Source organism: Dama dama, chromosome 1 (assembly GCF_033118175.1).
Source record: "Dama dama isolate Ldn47 chromosome 1, ASM3311817v1, whole genome shotgun sequence".
NCBI classification, from domain to species: domain Eukaryota; kingdom Metazoa; phylum Chordata; class Mammalia; order Artiodactyla; family Cervidae; genus Dama; species Dama dama.
The window spans coordinates 55,094,931-55,113,816 of NC_083681.1; the positions used below are offsets into that span (position 1 = coordinate 55,094,931).

General features: G+C 38.6%; 1 protein-coding gene across 13 annotated transcripts in view; it reads left to right on the forward strand.

The window, feature by feature from the left end:
- EMSY (EMSY transcriptional repressor, BRCA2 interacting) overlaps nucleotides 1–8,689 on the forward strand; it is an 80,498-nt gene extending 71,809 nt beyond the window's left edge. For 12 of the 13 annotated variants that reach the window (XM_061150808.1, XM_061150735.1, XM_061150789.1 and 9 more), the window contains 3 exons: nucleotides 605–1,168; nucleotides 2,127–2,627; nucleotides 6,649–8,689. In XM_061150808.1, coding sequence (XP_061006791.1) covers nucleotides 605–1,168; nucleotides 2,127–2,627; nucleotides 6,649–6,843 — 1,260 coding nt within the window. In that variant the 3' untranslated portion in view covers nucleotides 6,844–8,689. The remainder of the gene's footprint in view (nucleotides 1–604; nucleotides 1,169–2,126; nucleotides 2,628–6,648) is intronic. The other variant, XM_061150837.1, reaches the window with a different exon arrangement.
- Nucleotides 8,690–18,886: the final 10,197 nt, after the last annotated feature.

Here is an 18,886-nt window from a genome sequence, read left to right on the forward strand (position 1 = left end):
CGTGGAACCTAGGCGAGGAGGGTTGGGGCAGAGGGCAGATCACTCAGACCTTGGTAGGCCTGGCCACCCGTCTCCACCCTTAGCAAAGAGGCCCTCTGCGGAGACTGGGATGGGCACAGCCCTCAGACAATGCCTACCTCCTGGACTGTGCTAAATGGGTGCACAGCACAAGTGGGCTTCTCTGAACCTTGGATTTTCTCTGGGTACCTCACTTCTGGGTTGCTGCATTCTTCCTTTGGACAGATGAACAGCTCTGGAGCTATGTCCTGAGCCAGGGAGCCTTTTCTTTTCTCATCTTGTGCTCTGCTTGCAGAGCATCCTTGTTTTTCTTACTTTTTAAGTTCTGGGCCCTCTGAGACTTTTCTTACTGCAGTACATTTGCCAGTTTTTGCAGTACTTAATGTCTAAGAGTTGAAATTTTAAGAGTCTCAATCTAAGGCTGCCTTTAGAGTTAGAGACCTTGAGAGTTTTTTTGGTCTTCTTAGGTTCTCCCTTCTGAAAATTTTGAATGATTCTCATAATCAAGTCTTTTCCAATTTGAGGAAAATGTAGCAATATAGGTATTTTTCTTATTTCATTCTTACTTTGTGCCTTTTTTACTTAGGCATTAAGCAGTCACACTGCTTTTACCAAACACAGCGAGGAACTTGGAACTGAGGAGGGCGAGGTTGAAGAGATGGACACTTTAGACCCTCAGACAGGTCTGTTTTATCGATCTGCCCTGACTCAGTCACAGTCAGCTAAACCGCAGAAACTTAGCCAGCCACAGCTGGAACAGACTCAGCTGCAAGTGAAAACTCTGCAGTGCTTCCAGACTAAACAGAAGCAGACCATCCACCTGCAGGCAGACCAGCTCCAGCACAAACTCCCGCAAATGCCCCAGCTTTCCATCAGGCATCAGAAACTCACCCCTCTCCAGCAAGAACAAGCACAGCCCAAGCCAGATGTACAGCACACACAGCATCCCATGGTGGCCAAAGACAGGCAGCTTCCTACCTTAATGGCACAGCCCCCCCAGACTGTAGTACAGGTGCTTGCAGTGAAAACCACGCAGCAGCTCCCTAAACTGCAGCAGGCTCCGAACCAACCAAAAATCTACGTGCAACCCCAAACCCCCCAGAGCCAAATGCCGCTCCCAGCCTCTTCAGAGAAACAGCCGGCAAGCCAGGTAACGGAATATTGATAGCATGCAAAGTTAAACTTCTCTGTTCACGGAAAAAAATGAAAACATCACGACCCTATCGTGATTAGCGGTGCATTCTCCTGGCAAGAGGAAACTCAAAAGCCTCATTACGCTGGTATTACTTTACTACATCAGAAGGTTGACATTAGGGAAGAAATGTACGCACTAATATAGGAAGAAAAAAAGCATAGCACTCAGAACTTGAATTTCCAGGCAGTTTTTAATGAAATAACTTCAGCATTGATCAACAATGCATAGATATACCTAAATTATTTTCATTTTTTAAGCATAAAGTATTTATTTCCGTGCCTGTAAACTCTTATTTCTGTGGCGGTAATGCTAATAAGTAAACTACAGTCTTTTAAGGAGCTTCATTGACCGTTTTCCTTTGTAGTTTACACCACCACCATTTGGTTAATAAATTTATCTTCTAGATTTCAGAGGAATTATCTGTGAATATTGAAAAGAAAAATTATATTAGGGAAAAGTAGTGGCTTTGGAGTGATGTATGTGTATATGTGTGTATTACAAATACATATATATATAGAATATGTTTGTATAAACGTATTTTGAAGCAAAAGATTGAAAACCCCCTACCTTTATTTTAAAAAGCTGAAGATTATATGAAATGACTTGAGATGGGTTTAAGGTGTACTGTTGGGGATGTAAACCCCAAGGCAAACAAGGCTGCTGTGACTTTTTTCCTTTACTGCTATGAACCTTGGCTGGCCGAACAAAGGTTCTTTTGACCCCTCCTCTTTCGCTAGGTTTCTTAAAAGTAACCAGATACTTTCCCATCAGCCCTCTTATTGAAACACCAAGCTTCAAAATATCTTCCTAGTATACAGCACAAATGTTTCTTTTGCCATTATTGTCTGGGGTGTTTGATAGGTTTTCTCAAAGATATGTAGCTGTAACACACACAACCCCAATTTGTTTTCAGGTGGAGCAGCCAATTATAACCCAAGGATCCTCTGTTACAAAGATAACTTTTGAGGGGCGCCAGCCTCCCACAGTTACAAAGATAACTGGTGGCAGTTCTGTGCCTAAGTTGACATCACCAGTTACAAGCATATCTCCCATTCAGGCCTCTGAGAAGACAGCAGTGTCAGACATTTTGAAAATGTCTTTGATGGAAGCTCAGATTGATACAAATGTAGAGCATTTGGTAGTGGATCCCCCAAAGAAGGCTCTTGCCACTAGTGTGCTCACTGGTGAAGCAGGATCATTACCCTCCACCCATGTGGTGGTGGCAGGGATGGCGAATTCCACTCCCCAGCAACAGAAATGTAGAGAGTCCTGTTCAAGTCCATCTGCTGTTGGCCCTCCCCTAACGACAAGGAAAATCGATGCACCAGGAGTGCCTGCGACAGGCCAGTTCATGCGTATTCAGAATGTAGGCCAAAAGAAAGCTGAAGAGAGCCCAGCAGAAATTATCATCCAGGTAAGAATCAGAAGGAACACAAGAAATCTTGGGTGTCTTGAGGGTTGTGGGTTTGGTGTGTTTTGGGATGTCACAGGAAGAGTCAAGCCAAAATGGCAAAGAGATTATCAAATTTGGCTTATTACCTATTACAAATATACAAGTTTATAATTATTTTTTGAAACAGAGTCCTAGAAAATTGATAGATATTGTCACAACAGTACACCTCAGAGACAGTCAAGGGCCCTGAGCCCTTGTGTCCACTTGATTCATAGATGCAAGCCACACTTGCCAGTGTTGACTCAGCAGTCAACCTACAAGATCAGCAACTTTCCAGGTCAAATTTTGGGCTTCTCAGTCTTTGCCCAGAGTATAAGTAGTTTGTACTTCTGGGATATAACTGGATTGTACTCCTATTTCGAGTTAATTTCAGAGACCCTTGTAGAAACACAGTTCTTGATCTTGATCCAAATATATGGTTTTCAGCACTATAAAATCTTAATTAACTGAAATGTCTAGAGAACCATGTTGTAAGAGAATGTTTCTTAGTAATTTAATTTTATAACTAACCTGGGATTAACCATAAAGCTTTGCTTTTTATTTCAATCATTATATTATTGAAAAATCTTATTATGGTTACTCTCCTGCCTTGGTAAGTACAGGCTAGTGAACATGATGGATTATTCATTGACAGTAGATTTTCCTATGCCTCACATTCCCTTCATTCTAAAACTCATCTGTCATCATATATAATCCAGACTGAAGAGTTACTGGGTCCAGACTAGCTTTTAGAAGTTGTGTTTTATTTCCCTCTCTCCTTGCAAGGTTTCAGGTTTTTTTCTTGACATTTGTCATTTTTTGTTTGGAAGGTATCAGAGCAGCACATTTTAGTTAATTGAGAATTTGGATTTATTGAAATGTGGATAATCTAGTATTTACTATGGATGGTAGTATTTATTGTACTATATTGTGTGACTTAGATGATTCTGTAGTAAATTTTGCCTTTCCTGTGATCCCAAGCCATGAAAGAATGCAAATTGACTGATGTTAACCCAGATAGGATTTATCTTAGTATAGGGGAAATGGCTAAATGCAAATAGATCTGGCCATTGAATTTATTCAAGCATTTTGTTCCTGTCAAAACAAATAGTGAACTAAATAATTGTTGACCAAATGAATTTGTTACGTGTTTTTTCCTGCTGAAGAGATAGCATGCATGCTAAGTCGCTTCAGTCGTGTCCGACTCTTTGCGGCCCTATGAACCAGTCTCCTCTGTCCATAGGACTCTCCAGGCAGGAATACTGGAGTGGGTTGCCATGCCCTTCTCCACTGAAGAGGTAGGGTTTGGTGGAAAAGGAGGTTTTGTGGCTTCGCTATTCACTCTGTGACTTTGGGCAAGACTCTTAACCTCACTGTGCCTTAGTTTCCTCATCAGTGAAATGGGAATAAGGAATGCCTGCTTTATGTGATTGACATAAGGATTATATAAAATTGAGATGAAGCACCTAGCACAGTACCTGGCTTGTAGTGATTGCCCCATATATGATAGCTATTCCTGTTTTTACCAGAGTTTACTGTGGCCCCTGGGAGTTTAAGTTCTTTAAGTTCATATACTTACTAAATTCAAAATTATTTTGAATAGCTTATGTGGAAATTATTTTCTATACTTCATGAACAGGGGTGAAAATGTAATTTGCTTCATGTATCAAAGATGATGGCTAATGAATAGGTTCTCTGCAAGAATACTGAGCTAATTTTTAGCATTTACTATATCCTGGGTTGATGTGTCACTATGTCAGAGGGAAGAGCAGCATTAAGGACCAAGCTTTTGGAGTCAGAAATAGCTAGATTTGAATCCCACCTGTAATCCTTACCTACTTTGTGGCTTTGAGCAACAGTTAACCTCTGTCCCTGTGATGAAGGGGAAACAATAACAGCTCAAAGAGTTGTTTTGAGGATTGAGTAAATATCTGATTAAGTGTCCTATATAGAGTAATACTCAATAAGGATAGCTCCTGTTGTTATAATCATCACTAACAGATTGTTAAAACATTTATTTTCAGGTCTCACTGGTTATGCTTAGCTTTGGCCCAAAGTATTGATTTTTACTCATTCAGTAAAATACCTACTGACTTGAGTGAAAGAGTGAGCTGCAGAAGTTCTTTGATTTCTTGAAAAATGTTCTGTAAAAATTCAGCATGTTTAATATTGAGTACTTTGTAGACAGATAATCCATATTTCTTTTATTCATTCATTCATTCATTCATTCCACATGGATTATTTGACCTCTGTGTTCCAGGCACTGTGCTAGGTGTAAGGATAGAGGAGTAAACAAGTTGAGTGTATCTTCTATTTTGAAGGAGTCTGTATGTATATGGAATTCATAGAATTTAGATCTGTAGGGATATTTAAAGCATATCTTTTCTAATTATCTTATTTTACACAAAATTAAACTAAAGCTTAAGAAGGGAAGTGACTTATTCAGAGGTCCACAGCAAGTCACAGCTAGAGCTGAACTAAAATTCTGACCCCACCAGAGACTTTTTCACAGTGATCAGCTGTATGGAACAAGGGTAGGAGGGTGAGGGAAGACAAAAAACTTTACCACTTTAGAATCAATGCCTAGGCATCTTGCACTATTTTCTTGATAGTATTAAAACTAAATTTGCATCTCCCCTCAGTAGAAGGTTGTTTTGGTTAGGTATATTTTCAAAATGCTGATATTCAACTTTGCTCTAGGTTTTTTATGTTAAAGATACATTATTCATTGGGAAGGTAAAGAATCCGCTGGCAATGCAGGAGACCTGAATTCAGTCCCTGGGTTGGGAAGATCCCCTCAAGAAGGGAAAGGCTACCCACTCCTGTAGTCTGGCCCAGAGAATTCTATGGACTGTATAGTCCCTGGGGTTGCAAAGAGTCAGACACGATTGAGCGACTTTCAGTTTCAATGTGTGCCGGACCCTGTTCAAAGTTCTGGGTATCTAGCAGTGAAAAAGATAGTCAGGATCTGTGCTCTGGTTCAAACTGTCTTGGATCTTACATTCTAAAGATGAGAAGAAAACAAAGAGATGATATGATAAATCAATAAAGAAAATGTTACAGAACATAATAGGGGCTAGGGGTGGGATCGACCCAGTACTCTGGTTTCCTTTCATAGAAGGAAGGCTTCTCAAAGCCTTTTACTTGAAGCATTTGAGCTAAGATGCAGATGATAAGAATGGAACCAGCCATGTAAAGATTTGGAGGAAGGATATTCCAGGAAGAGGGGAAGAACTAGTGCACACACCCTATGGTACAAGTGAGTTTGGCATAAGGCTGGAGACACAGTAAGGTTTTTGATTTATAGCAAGAACAGTAGGAAACAATTGTAGAATTTTAAGTAGGGGTATGATATGGACTGATAATACCTTTTAAGAAGGTATATAATAAAGTTGAGAAAAAAAGAATCTGACAAGGCAATATGACCTAATATGTGTTTATCTTTTGGTACTTTTATTGTTTAAAAGACTGTTTGTCTTCTCTAGCCTTATTTTTAGTAAATATTGTTACTATGTGACCCAAACAAATAAGTTCACCTTTGAACTACCAAAGGGCTTAAAAATATTGTGGTATCAGTGGATTAATCATTCATCTTGCAGAAGCAAAATCTGATGCATTTACATTTAAAATTTGCTTAATGACCAAATAAAAATATCCTCAGAGCCTGTCTCTTGAATTAGGCATGGACTTCAGCCTGCTTTGTTAGAAGAGGCACCATCAAGGAGTGGAGAGATCACTTTGCGTTGCAGAGGACTTGGATTTGAATCCTGGCATCCTAGCATTAACCCTGACCAACTGTGTGACCTTGATTAAGTCACTTAGTATCTTAGTTTCCTCATTTGTTAAATGGGAATAATATTAAGCATCTAGCATAGTGCCTTGGCATCTAGTAGTTGTCCAGTTAATGTCAGTTTCCTTATTTCCTTCCTTGTTATTGTTGAGGATATCCTTCTATTACCTTTTTTTTAACCATGAAGCTTCTCTCCTCTGTCTTCTCTTCCAGGCCATTCCCCAGTATGCTATTCCTTGCCACTCCAGCTCCAACGTGGTCGTAGAGCCCAGCGGGCTCCTTGAACTGAACAATTTCACCAGTCAGCAGTTGGATGATGATGAGACGGCCATGGAGCAGGACATAGACAGTAGCACAGAGGATGGAACTGAACCCAGCCCCTCTCAGAGTTCTGCTGAGCGATCCTAGTGTTTTGGACACAGGAGTGCACTTTAAAACCTACTTGGTTACCAAGTGTCCAGGGAAGCCCTTGTAATTTTGATGTCTAAAGAGAGCACTTTGCCCATGCTTAGACTGTGGACCCTGAAACAGCAGTGTTTCAACAAGAATTGCTGCAGGAGTAGCATTTTAAAACAAGATAAAACTCACAGGGGAATGTACTTTTTTTTAGAAAAAGAAAAAAGATGCACATCTACAGCGACATAAGACCTGATATTCTTTCTCTATTGGACCATGGCTAATGGAAAAGTTTGTCTTGCAGTGAAAAGAGACTTTTCCTGTGAATGTTCCTCAACTGGTTTCTACTGAGCAAACACCATCAAAAAAGGAGAATGTGAATAGTTTGTATTTTGAAACAGTGTGTCAGGAACAGTTTTTTTTTTTTTTAATCTTGTATGTTTTTGCAAATCCCTGCAAGTGCTGAATTGGTTAACATTTTACATCTCCTCAGTTCATATTTTATAAAATAACTAGTTCTTTGATACTGGCATTAAAGAATCCTTGTTAGATGGTGGAAATCAGGTCCCTCACCAGTGGGAAGTGCTTCTTTGGGTGGTTTGTACATTCTCACCAGTTGTATGCTAATTTATTGTGTTGTTGTTCCTTTGTGCTCTAGGCAGCACACTTGCTTTCTATTTATTTAAATGTAAACATTTCAAAGCAGGCCATATTCCTTCTGACAAATTTCCTGTAAGCCAGGATTGTCTACCCTTTCCACCTCCCACCCCCGCCCCCTTTCTCCTTTAAGAAAACTTATGAGAAAATGTTTCATTGTGGAACAGAGGAAAAGAAATATTTTCTAGTCCAAAGGAAATGTTCAGTTAAGTTCAGGAAAACAAGTTATTCATATGATGCTATCTTAACACTGAAATTGCACATTCATGTTGGACTGAGACTTTGAAAATAACTTTTACATACCTTTGTTTAATCCCCTTTGAAATGTATAAAAAGTTAATTTACAGTTCTAAATGTAATGTTTTTAAGCATTCTACCTTTTTAGGACATGATTTGTTTAAGCAATATGTTTGGGTCTTGTGATCACTGTCTGTCACAAGTAGAGTGAAGGGTAAGAGGGTGGGAACGGGTAAAAGTCAGTTTTGACAAGTTGTGGCAAAGGAAACTATACTTTTCATTTTTTAAAAAAATGTAAATAGAAAAGTTTTTAACGGTTTTATATAGATTTCACTATAAATAAGCATTTTAAGACTGACAAATGTTGAACTGTATATACATATATCAGCATAACTGCCCAATTTTTTGGTGCTGAAGTACTGTAAAGTAGAATTCATCAATGGTCTCCTAATTTTTACATCTATATCTGGAAAAAAAAAAAAAAAACTGTGATCCTATAGTTAATAAATTCCCACTAGAGTGACACTGACGATTTAAACACAGGCATTCACAGATGCACTGATTTCTTGTAGTTGTCATTATTTCTGCTACATGATAATGACTTATACCCATAGATGGAGCTGTTGGGTATTATTTTATTGTACAAATTCCTGTTTAAAAGACTTTGTGATTGTTTCTAGTTAAGTAATTTTTTTAACCTTTTGGGTCATAGACTTCTTTGAAAATCTGATGACACTTTGAACTCTCACCAAAAAGAGTGAAAACTCGCACATGCCAATATACATGTTAGGTTTTGCAATTTTTAGGGGTTCATGGGCCTCTAAGCCTATCTATGTGTTCCAGGTTAAGCCCTCTGTTAATGGTCAGTCCATTACTTACAGATGTAAGTTTTTATAAAATAAAATATCTTTTAAATATTCGTGGATCAGGTAACAGCAAACTTGAATAAAGTCACTATGTTCTACTTCTGCATGTTCCGGCACCGTAGCATATCTGTGTCCCTTTGAGAATTTAGCCTTAATATGTTTTAGCAACTAAAATGGCAAATGAAATTTCCATAGTCTGCATTTTTAAAAATTAGTATAATTTTAACAAATTATCAAATGAGGGATTTAATTTTTTTCCTTTTAAAAGCTGTTAATCTCAAGGACAGCATGAATTTCAATTTATTTGACAAATATTAATTAAACATCTTCCATGTGCTAGATGCTAGGCTAAGCACCACGTATGTACCATAGTGAATAAACAGACAATCCTTCCCTTATGGAGTTGACAAGCAGGGTTACCAGCTGATGAAATGGATATGAAGGCTAAAGGAAAGAAGAAACAAGAGTGGCTCTTAGGTTTCTTAATTTAGTGGGTGGATGGTAATGCCATTCATGGATCTCTAGGCATCCTTTTACTGAAAATCTTAGCATTAGTTCTTTTACTGTTTCATATGTTTAAGTCCATAAATGTAAGTTTACGTCATCTGTGTGAAAGATAGTCCAATATTACAATGCAAATGCTACAAAATTAATAAAACCCTAACAACTGTTAGAAGCAGTGATAAGAAAAATCCGTTTGGTTTAAAGGAAACTTTGATAAATGCTTCGTACTAGCAGTTGCAGTTTAGGGTGAAATTACAGAATTTAAAAAAAATTAGCAGTTTTACTGAGATTACTTCACGTCATACCATTCATCCATTTAAAGTATTACAGTTCAGTGGTTTTTTAGTATATTTAGAGCTGGGCAGTCATCACTACAGTCAATTTTAGAGCATTTGTGTAGCCCCCCAAGTAAACCCTGTGTGCCTGAAACCACCACCAGCCTGGCCCCAGGTATCCTCTAATCACTTCTGTCCCTGTGGATTCACCTGTTCTGGACGTTTCACATAAATGCAATCATATAATAGGTGGTCTTTTATGACGGTCGCCTTTCACTTGGTGTCGTGTTTTCAAGGTTCATTCATGTTGTAGCGTGTCCCAGTGCCCCATTCCTTTTTATGGCTCAATAACAGTCCGCTGTGTGGATGTACCACATTTCTTCCATCCATCAGTTGATGGGCATTTGGGTTGTTTCTACTTTGAGGCTCTTATGAGTGATGCTGTATGAACATTTGTGTACAAGATTTACATAAGTTTTCAGTTCTCTTGGGTAAATATCTAGGAGTGCAATGTCTGGGTCATGTGGTAAGTATTTTTAACAGTTTGAAGAACTGCCAGACTCTTTTCTACAGTGACTGCACAGTTTATATTCCTGCCAGCGGTGTCGGAGAGCTCCAGTTTCTCTGTCTTGGCCAATACTGGCTGTAATTTTAATTGTAGTTATGCTAACATAGGAAGGGTCCTGATATATATTTCCTTGATGACTAATGATGAGCATTTTTTTCATGTGTTTATTGGCCATTCATACATCTGTGGAGAAATGTTCTTTGCCTATTTCTTAATTGAATTATTTTCTATTTTATTATTTAAATTGAGAACTTTTGAAGTACAGAAATATTACTACTCTTAAAAGTAAGTTGTTTTCTGTAAATTAATTCATCACCCTTAAAATCATAAGCAGGTTCTTGTTCTTCATCTCTAATGTAGCAAATTACTTAACATCCTTAAAAATGCATAGAGCTTTATAGTTGAAAATGCTTTTAAATACATTTCAATACACTGCTGTGATAGGAGACTTCAGTAGCGCCGGGGATGGTGCAAAGGAAATAGTGGTTAGGTTTTGAGTTCCAGGCTCCTCTGTTTACTTGTCATGTGAACTTGAGGAAGTCACATTTTCCATAAGTCTGATCCCGTAGAATTATTGTGAAGATTAAATGAAATTGTTTATGTGAAAATGCCAAGCACAGTTGTGCTCTATTTTGTAAGTCTTAAGTTTGGTGATCTATTTTTTTAAGTCTAGTATTTATACCACTACCACTTAAAAAACTGGGGGCTCAGAGACAGGTGATGTACCAAACCTCACAGGTTAAATGCTAGTAGGCATCATGCTGAGCCATGAGTTGCTGCTTTCTCCAGAAGAGTATGTTTGTGCCACCAGACACAGGACTGATCTTTGGAACGTCTGAGGAACTTGGTGTTGGTCTTTAAGATGATCATTACACCAGCCTAACATGCCTTCTCTCAGAGGTGCTCAACTCAGTTTAATTATGTGTCACAAACTCCTGATAAGAGGAAGTAGAGTGAAAAAGCACCATAGGGCCAAGGCCTTTCCAAGAAAGGACAGTGAAAAACAGTCTTTTGCCTCTGCTTGCAGGTTTATAAGCCTTTATGTAAGTGAGGTTTGATGACCTGTGTGTGTGTGTGTGTGTGTGTGTGTGTATATATATATATATATAAATATATATAAAAGAAACACTGTACATTTGTACTTGTGAGAAGGCCGACTCTTGCCTTTTTCTCTTCCTTACTTATGTACACAGTGTACCTGAAAACGTGCCTGCTTTAAAAAAAAAAAAAGCCTAAGTTTGATTCCTGACAAGCCATGTGAGTTTGGACAAGCTCTAAGGGGCTTAAAACAGCAGAAGATGGAATGAATTATAATTCCTACTTTAAAAAAAAAAGAAACTGATAGATGAGCAAATTTCCCCCAAAGTGGTTCTTTCTGACTTTTTTTTTTTTCCAAAAAATACCAGTAGTTACTGTATACTTCCTTTGCATAGACATCAGGGACACAGTTGTCAGCTGGGGGAGAAGCCCTTGTCCTCATGGAGCTTCAGCATAGCAAAGGAGATAATGTTCATCAAAGATCACACCTAGATCTATTTGCTGTTAAATGCTGTGACAGAAAGTGCCATGATAGCATATAAATGGGGAGGTTGGGGAGTTTTCCTTCAGGAAAGATTGTTTAACCTGGAATCTGAAGGAAGAGGACTGATAGGCAAAGAGGAGGGCAGCAGCTGTCTGGTAGATGGACAGCAGACACAAACCCTTGTGGTGGGAGGGGACTTTTAGGCCAGGGTGGCAGCAGTTCGGAGAGCAAGGGCAGTGAGTTCAGTGGGAGTGGAAAGGAGAGACCAACCTATATGGATCTTACAGCTTGTTACAAAAGTTTGAATATTTTTTATAAGAACAATGAGAAGTCATTAAAAAGTTTTAAGCCATTAGAGCCAGTAAAATGAATTAATACATTTACAAAATATTTGGAGTTAACGGTTCATTGGAACAGAAAAACATTTAACATTTCTTTTTTGATGCCAGTCTCATCTCTTTATGTCCCTTTAACATCTACAATGGTTCCCCAGTACTGTGGAATAAATCTGGTATTCAGGGTTTTTAGCTATAGCTTCAGCTTAGGTTTCTAGATTCATAATTCATTTCACTACCCTGGCCTATTGCCTATATACCCCACCACACACACAGTTTATGCTATGTTAGAAAGTCTCACTCATTCCTCAAAGCCCAGCTTGAATTTCACCTCCTTCACTAAGACTGCCCAGATCTCTTGAAGGAGAATTCATTGCCCCCGCCACTGCTAGGTTCCTCTAGCATTTTGGGAGAAACATGTGTTTACTAATCACTTATCATTAGTTACCTACTGTGAACTGTTTGTATTGCATGTGAATCTTCCTTATAGACATCTTTTGGGGAGGGAGTCAGTACTTAGTTCAGTTCAGCTCAGTCGCTCAGTCATTTCCAAATCTTTGTGACCCCATGGGCTTCAGCATGCCAGGCTTTCCTGTCCATCACCAACTCCCAGAGCGTGCTCAAACTTAAAGTGTTGCCAATTCTATTGATCTCTTCTGATAAATGACTTGACTTCATTGATTCTATTGTTTTTCTATTCTCTGCTTAATTTATCACCATTCTGTTCTTTATTATTTGCTTTCTTTTGCTAGCTTTGGTCTTAACTTTTCTTCTTTTTCTAGTTCCCCAAGATGTAAAGTTAGGTTATTGATTTTGAGACCTTCATTTTTAATGTAGGCATTTACAGCTATAAATTTACCAGATGCATTACTTTTGCTATATTCCATGCATTTTAGTATGTTGGGATTTTTTTTTCCCATTCATCTCAGGCATTTTCTAGTTTATCTTGTGATTTCTTCAACCATTGGTTATTTTAAAATGTGGTTTTCCACATATTTGTGAATTTTCAGTTTTACTTATTTTTAAAATGTTTGTTTACTTTTGGCTGCACTGGATATTTGTTGCTTCACACAGACTTTCTCTGGATGCAAGGAGTCTGGGCTCCTCTAGTAGTGATATGTGAGTTTCTTGTGGTGGTGGCTTCTCTTGTGGAACACAGGCTCTAGGGCACACAGGCTCAGTAGTTGTGGTACACGGGCTCAATTGCCCCATGACATGTGTAGTCTTCCTAGACAAGGGATCAAGCCCATGTCCCCTGTATTGGCAGGCAAATTCTTAACCACTAGACCACCAAGGAAGTCCCAGTTTTACTTCTTTTATTTTTTTCTTCATTCTACCATAGATATTCTATCCATGATTGATGAAAGTGGTGAACTGAAGTCTCCACAAGTCTCTTTTATTGTGGAACGATTTCTCCCTTCAGTTTTTATTAATATTTGCCTCATATACTCTGGAGCTCTGTTTGGTGCATATATCCTTATAATTGTTTTGCATGGACGGAGGTGCCTGGTCGGCTACAGTCCATGGGGTCGTGAAGAGTCAGACACGACTGAGCAACTTCACTTTCACTCATTGGAGAAGGAAATGGCAACCCACTCCAGTGTTCTTGCCCGGAGAATCCCAGGGACAGGGGAGCCTGGTGGGCTGCCATCTATGGGGTCGCACAGAGTTGGACACGACTGATGCAACTTAGCAGCAGCAGCAGCTTGATGAATCAACCCTTTTATCATTGTTACATTGTGCCTCTTTGTCTCAACAGTTTTTACTTAAAATCTATTTTTTCTGATATTAATATAGTCACCTTAGCTCTCTTTTGGTTACCATTTGCATGGAATATATTTTTCTATCCTTTCACTTAACATTCTATTTTATCTTTAGATCTAAAGTGAGTCTCTTGTGGATAGCAGATTAGATATTTTTAAATTTAGTCTGCCAGTCTTTTTGAAAGGAGAGTTAAATCCATTTACATTCATGTAATTATTAAGAAGGAAGGATTTACTTCTGCCATTTGGTATTTGTTTTCCATATGTCTTATACCCTTTTTATCCTCCATTTCCTCCATTACAGTCTTCATTTGGGTCAATTGATTATTTGTAGTGAAATGTTTTTACTCCTTTCTCAATTCTTTTGTGTATATTTTTTAGATATTTAGATATTTCCTTTGTGGTTACCATGGGAATTACATGGAATATCTTAAAATTACAACAATCTAATTTGAATTGATAATTTTGATAGCATACAAAACTCTGCCCTTATATTCGTTTGCCTATATAGTTGTTGGGTATCTTTATTTTTTCATATGTCTTCAAGTAACTATCCAGTGGCCTTTTGTTTCAACCTGAAGGACTTTAACATTTCTTTTAGGGAAGATCTATTGGTAATTCAGTCCCTCAGCTTTTGTTTGTTTGAAAATGTCTTAATTTCTCCCTTATTTTTGAAAGTTTTGCCAGATATTGAACTCTTGATTGAGTTTTTTTTTTCTTTTAGCACTTTTAAGTATGTCATCCCACTTCCTTCTAGACTCCATGGCTTCTGGTGAAAGATTGGCTATTGATCTTATTGTAGAGCCCTTGTACATGATAAGTTGCTGCCCTCTTGCTTCTTTCTACAATTATTTCTTTGTCTTTTGAGAGTTTGATTATGATGTGTCTTAATGTGGGTCTGTAAGTTTATTCTACTTGAAGTTCACTGAACTTGAATATGTAGATTCATGTCTTCATCAACAAACTTGGGAAATTTTCAGTTATTATCTATTCAAAAATTTGTTCTGGCCTTTCCTCTCTTATTCTGAGACTTCCTTAACACATGCTGCTACTGCTAAGTCGCGTCAGTCATTTCCAACTCTGTGTGGCCCCATAGACGGCAGCCCACCAGGCTCCCATGTCCCTGGGATTCTCCAGGCAAGAACACTGGAGTGGGTTGCCATTTCCTTCTCCAATGCATGAAAGTGAAAAGTGAAAGTGAAGTCGCTCAGTCGTGTCCGACTCTTAGCGACCCCATGGACTGCAGCCTACCAGGCTCCTCTGTCCACAGGATTCTCCAGGCAAGAGTACTGGAGTGGGTCGCCAGCACCTTCTCTGCCATAATGCATATATTGATCTGTTTACTGGTGTTCCATAGGTCTTTAGATGCTATTCATTTTTCTTCATTCTCTTCTCTTTCTGGTCCTCAGACTGGATAATATCAATTGTTTTATCTTGAAATTCAGTGATTCCATCTTCCGCCTTTTCAAATTTGCTGTTGAACCCTTCTAGTGAAGTTTTTTTAAGAACTTACCAGCATATCCCCCATTTTCCCAGCCCCTGGCTACCACCATGCTACTCTCTGCTTTTATGAGTTGTACTTTTTTAGATTCCACATATATGTGAGATCATGCAGTAGTTGTCTTTCTGTACCTTGCTTATTTCACTTAGCATCTTCCAGATTCATACATGTTGTTGAAAATGAGTTTTATTCTTTTTAAAAGCTGAATAATATTCCATTGTATATGTATACAAGAGAGTTCCAGAAAAACATCTATTCCTGCTTTATTGACTATGCCAAAGCCTTTGACTGTGTGGATCACAATAAACTGGAAAATTATGAAAGAGATGGGAATACCAGACCACCTGACCTGCCTCTTGAGAAACCTGTAAGCAACAGTTAAAACTGGACATGGAACAACAGGCTGGTTCCAAATAGGAAAAGGAGTATGTCAAGGCTGTATATTGTCAGCCTGCTTATTTAACTTATATGCAGAGTAAATCATGAGAAACCCTGGGCTGGAGGAAGCACAAGCTGGAATCAAGATTGCCGGGAGAATAATAAGTGTCAGATATGCAGATGACACCACCCTTATGGCAGAAAGTGAAGAAGAACTAAAGAGTCTCTTGAAAGAGGAGAGTGAAAAAGTTGGCTTAAAGCTCAACATTCAGAAAACTAGGATCATGGCATCAGGTCCAATCACTTCATGGCAAATAGATGGGGAAACAGTGGCAACAGTGGCTGACTTTATTTTCTTGGGCTCCAAAATCACTGGAGATGGTGATTGCAGCCATGAAATTAAAGGACGCTTACTCTTTGGAAGGAAAGTTATGACCAACCTAGACAGAATATTAAAAAGCAGAGACATTACTCTGTCAACAAAGGTCCATCTAGTCAAGGCTATGGTTTTCCCAGTAGTTATATATGGATGTGAGATTTGGACCATAAAGAAAGCTGAACACTGAAGAATTTATGTTTTTGAACTGTGGTGTTGGAGAAGACTCTTGAGAGTCCCTTGGACTGCAAGGAGATCCAACCAGTCCATTCTAAAGGAGATCAGTCCTGGGTGTTCATTGGAAGGACTGATGTTGAAGCTGAAACTCCAATACTTTGGCCACCTGATGCGAAGAGCTGACTCATTTGCAAAGACCCTGATGCTGGGAAAGATTGAAGGCAGGAGGAGAAGGGGACGACAGAGGATGAGATGGTTGGGTGGCATCACCAACTCAATGGACATGGGTTTGCGTAGACTCCGGCAGTTGGTGATGGACAGGGAAGCCTGGCGTGCTGCGGTTCATGGGGTTGCAAAGAGTCAGACACGACTGAGCAACTGAACTGAACTGGACTATATATGTATACAACACACACACCCTTCCTGTATCCATTCATTTGTTGATGAACAAATGCCTTAACTATTGAGAATAATGCTGCAATGAACATGGAGTACAACTATCTTTTAGAGATACTCTTTTTATTTCCTTTGGAATTGCTGCACCATATGATAGTTTTATTTTTAATTTTTTAGGAACCTTTACACCTTTTCCATGACGTTTTCATTTTAATAATTATATATTTCATCTCCAGAATTTTTGTTTGGTTCCTTTTTATAATTTATTGATATTCTCCTTTGTTTAGACATCACTTTCCTTTATTTCTTTGTCCATGTTATTCTTTAGCTCTTTGAGCATATTTAAGACAGTTATTTTAAAGTCTTTGTGTAGTAAGTCCAATGTCCGAGTTTTCTGGATGACTTTCAGTTAATTGATTTTGTACTGCTGAATGTGTTGTACTTTACTCTTTATTTATGTACTTTGAGTTTTTTGTTGAAAAGTGAACCTCTGAATATTAAGATATGGCAACTCTATAGACATCAGATTTTCACTTTCCCCCGGGATTTGAAGGGTTTTTTGTTTGTTTGGTTTGGCATTTTTTTTTTTTTTCATTTTGATTGTTAAAGGCTATAGTGGTTCACTTGTCTAGTGACTTCTCCTAACTTCTTTTCCCCCCGCCAGAAATTGTTTTCTTTTACATGTGTGGTCACTGAAGTGTCTATTCCTCAGCATGTATTCAACTAGTGTTTTGACAGAAATTTCCTTGAACCCTAGAAGCTAAGCAAATACACACACACATACACACCTCCTTGTGTTTGCAGACTAACTTTGTGCTGTGGCCCTTCAGCACTTAACCAGACTTCCACTGAACTTAGAGACCATCCTAATGTGAAGCTTGAGGTCTCAGGCTTTTTCCTAAGTATGTGCATGGCTTTCTAAATTTCTCCTAACATACAAGTGCTTTTGAATGCCCTAATTTCAAAAAAACAAAAACAAATGACTCCCTAGTCTTTTTTCCCAGTCCTTAGGTGATTTATTGATGGTTGGTGTCTCAACCAAACCTTGTTCTTCAGGTGTGTGTAGGTTGTCTTCCAGCAATACCATGTTTTCCAGCAATGTCTGCTGCTTTTTCAGCCTGAGTGAGTTTTTATTTAAGTGAGACAGCAGTGAGTGCCTTGCTTTGGTCCTTCAAATAACCCTGAGGCAGCTTAGAACAGATGTACACAATAATTTGCAAATACGGTTTGCTGTCCTCCTCCCAGAACCAGAGACCAGGCCCCTACACTGGTAACTTGACATCTTTAAGCCAAGTCAGGGAGAGTGGGATGAAGGCTAGTAAAATGCCATAAAGCTTTCCTGTTTTTTTTTTTTTTTTTCTATCTCATTTTTTAAAATTCTGGTAAAATATACAGAAAAAAATTTACCATTTTAAGTACACAATTCATTGGCATTATGTACATTCAGATTGTTGTACAACCACTACCACTGTCTGTCTCCAGAACTTTTTCCTCATCCCCATTTGTTACCTGTTAAATAGTAATTCCTATTTCTGTGCCCCACACCCAGCCCCTTATTAACCATCCTATACTTTTCAAGTTGCCATTTGCTTGATTCATCATTTGGTTATTGCTGTAAACCTTTGACTGCATTCCAGAGTCTGACAAATTGGTTCTGACAGTTTCTGCTTATTTTTCAGTGTTTCTGTGGGACCATGGGAGCTTGGAGTTGACTACCATTTATCTGCTATCACCATCAAGATTTTATCCTGAGCAGTTTGGAAGAGTAGAATAGCCATTAACTGAAGTAGGAAAGACTTTGGGAAGATTAAATTTTGAAAGAGGGTATCAAGGGTTCAGTTTAGCATAAATTATATTCAAGATACCTGTAAATAGGTAGGGGAAAAAAAGAGGTACAAGGGCTGATCCCTGGGCAGTCCAGCATATAGAGGTCAGGAAGATGAGGCAGAATCAGAAAAGGAGACAGAAGAAATGACCAGAAGGATGGGAGGTAAAGCTGGAGACTGAGGTGGTAGTGTCTAGGAAACAGCTAAAGAAAGCTGCTAAGTCAAAATGACAACTCACAGAGTTAGTCATGTGAAGTCATTGGTGACTTTGGGATGAGCAATTGTGGTGGAGTTAGGGACAAAAGCTAGAGAAGAATATGAGGAGGAAACTGAAAACTGAGAATAAAGATAATGAGTTGCTATAAAGAGGAGCAATTGCTAGAAAGACAAGTGAGGTCAAGAGGTTTGTTTTTTGTGTTTTGTAACTTAAGAAAATGGGATTCCTGATGGAATTGATCCAGTGGACAGAAAAAAGTTTATAATGCAGGAGAGAGGAGAATTGCTCATGTACTGTTCTTGACTAGTGGGAAGAGAAGGGATTTGTGGAGGTGTTGGGTTCATCCATTACAACATAAGAGAAGTAAATTCAGGAACAGGAGGGTAGGTGGGGAGATAACATTTGCTTCAATTTTCTGCTGAGTCTCAAATCCATATCTATAATATTATCTCTTCCC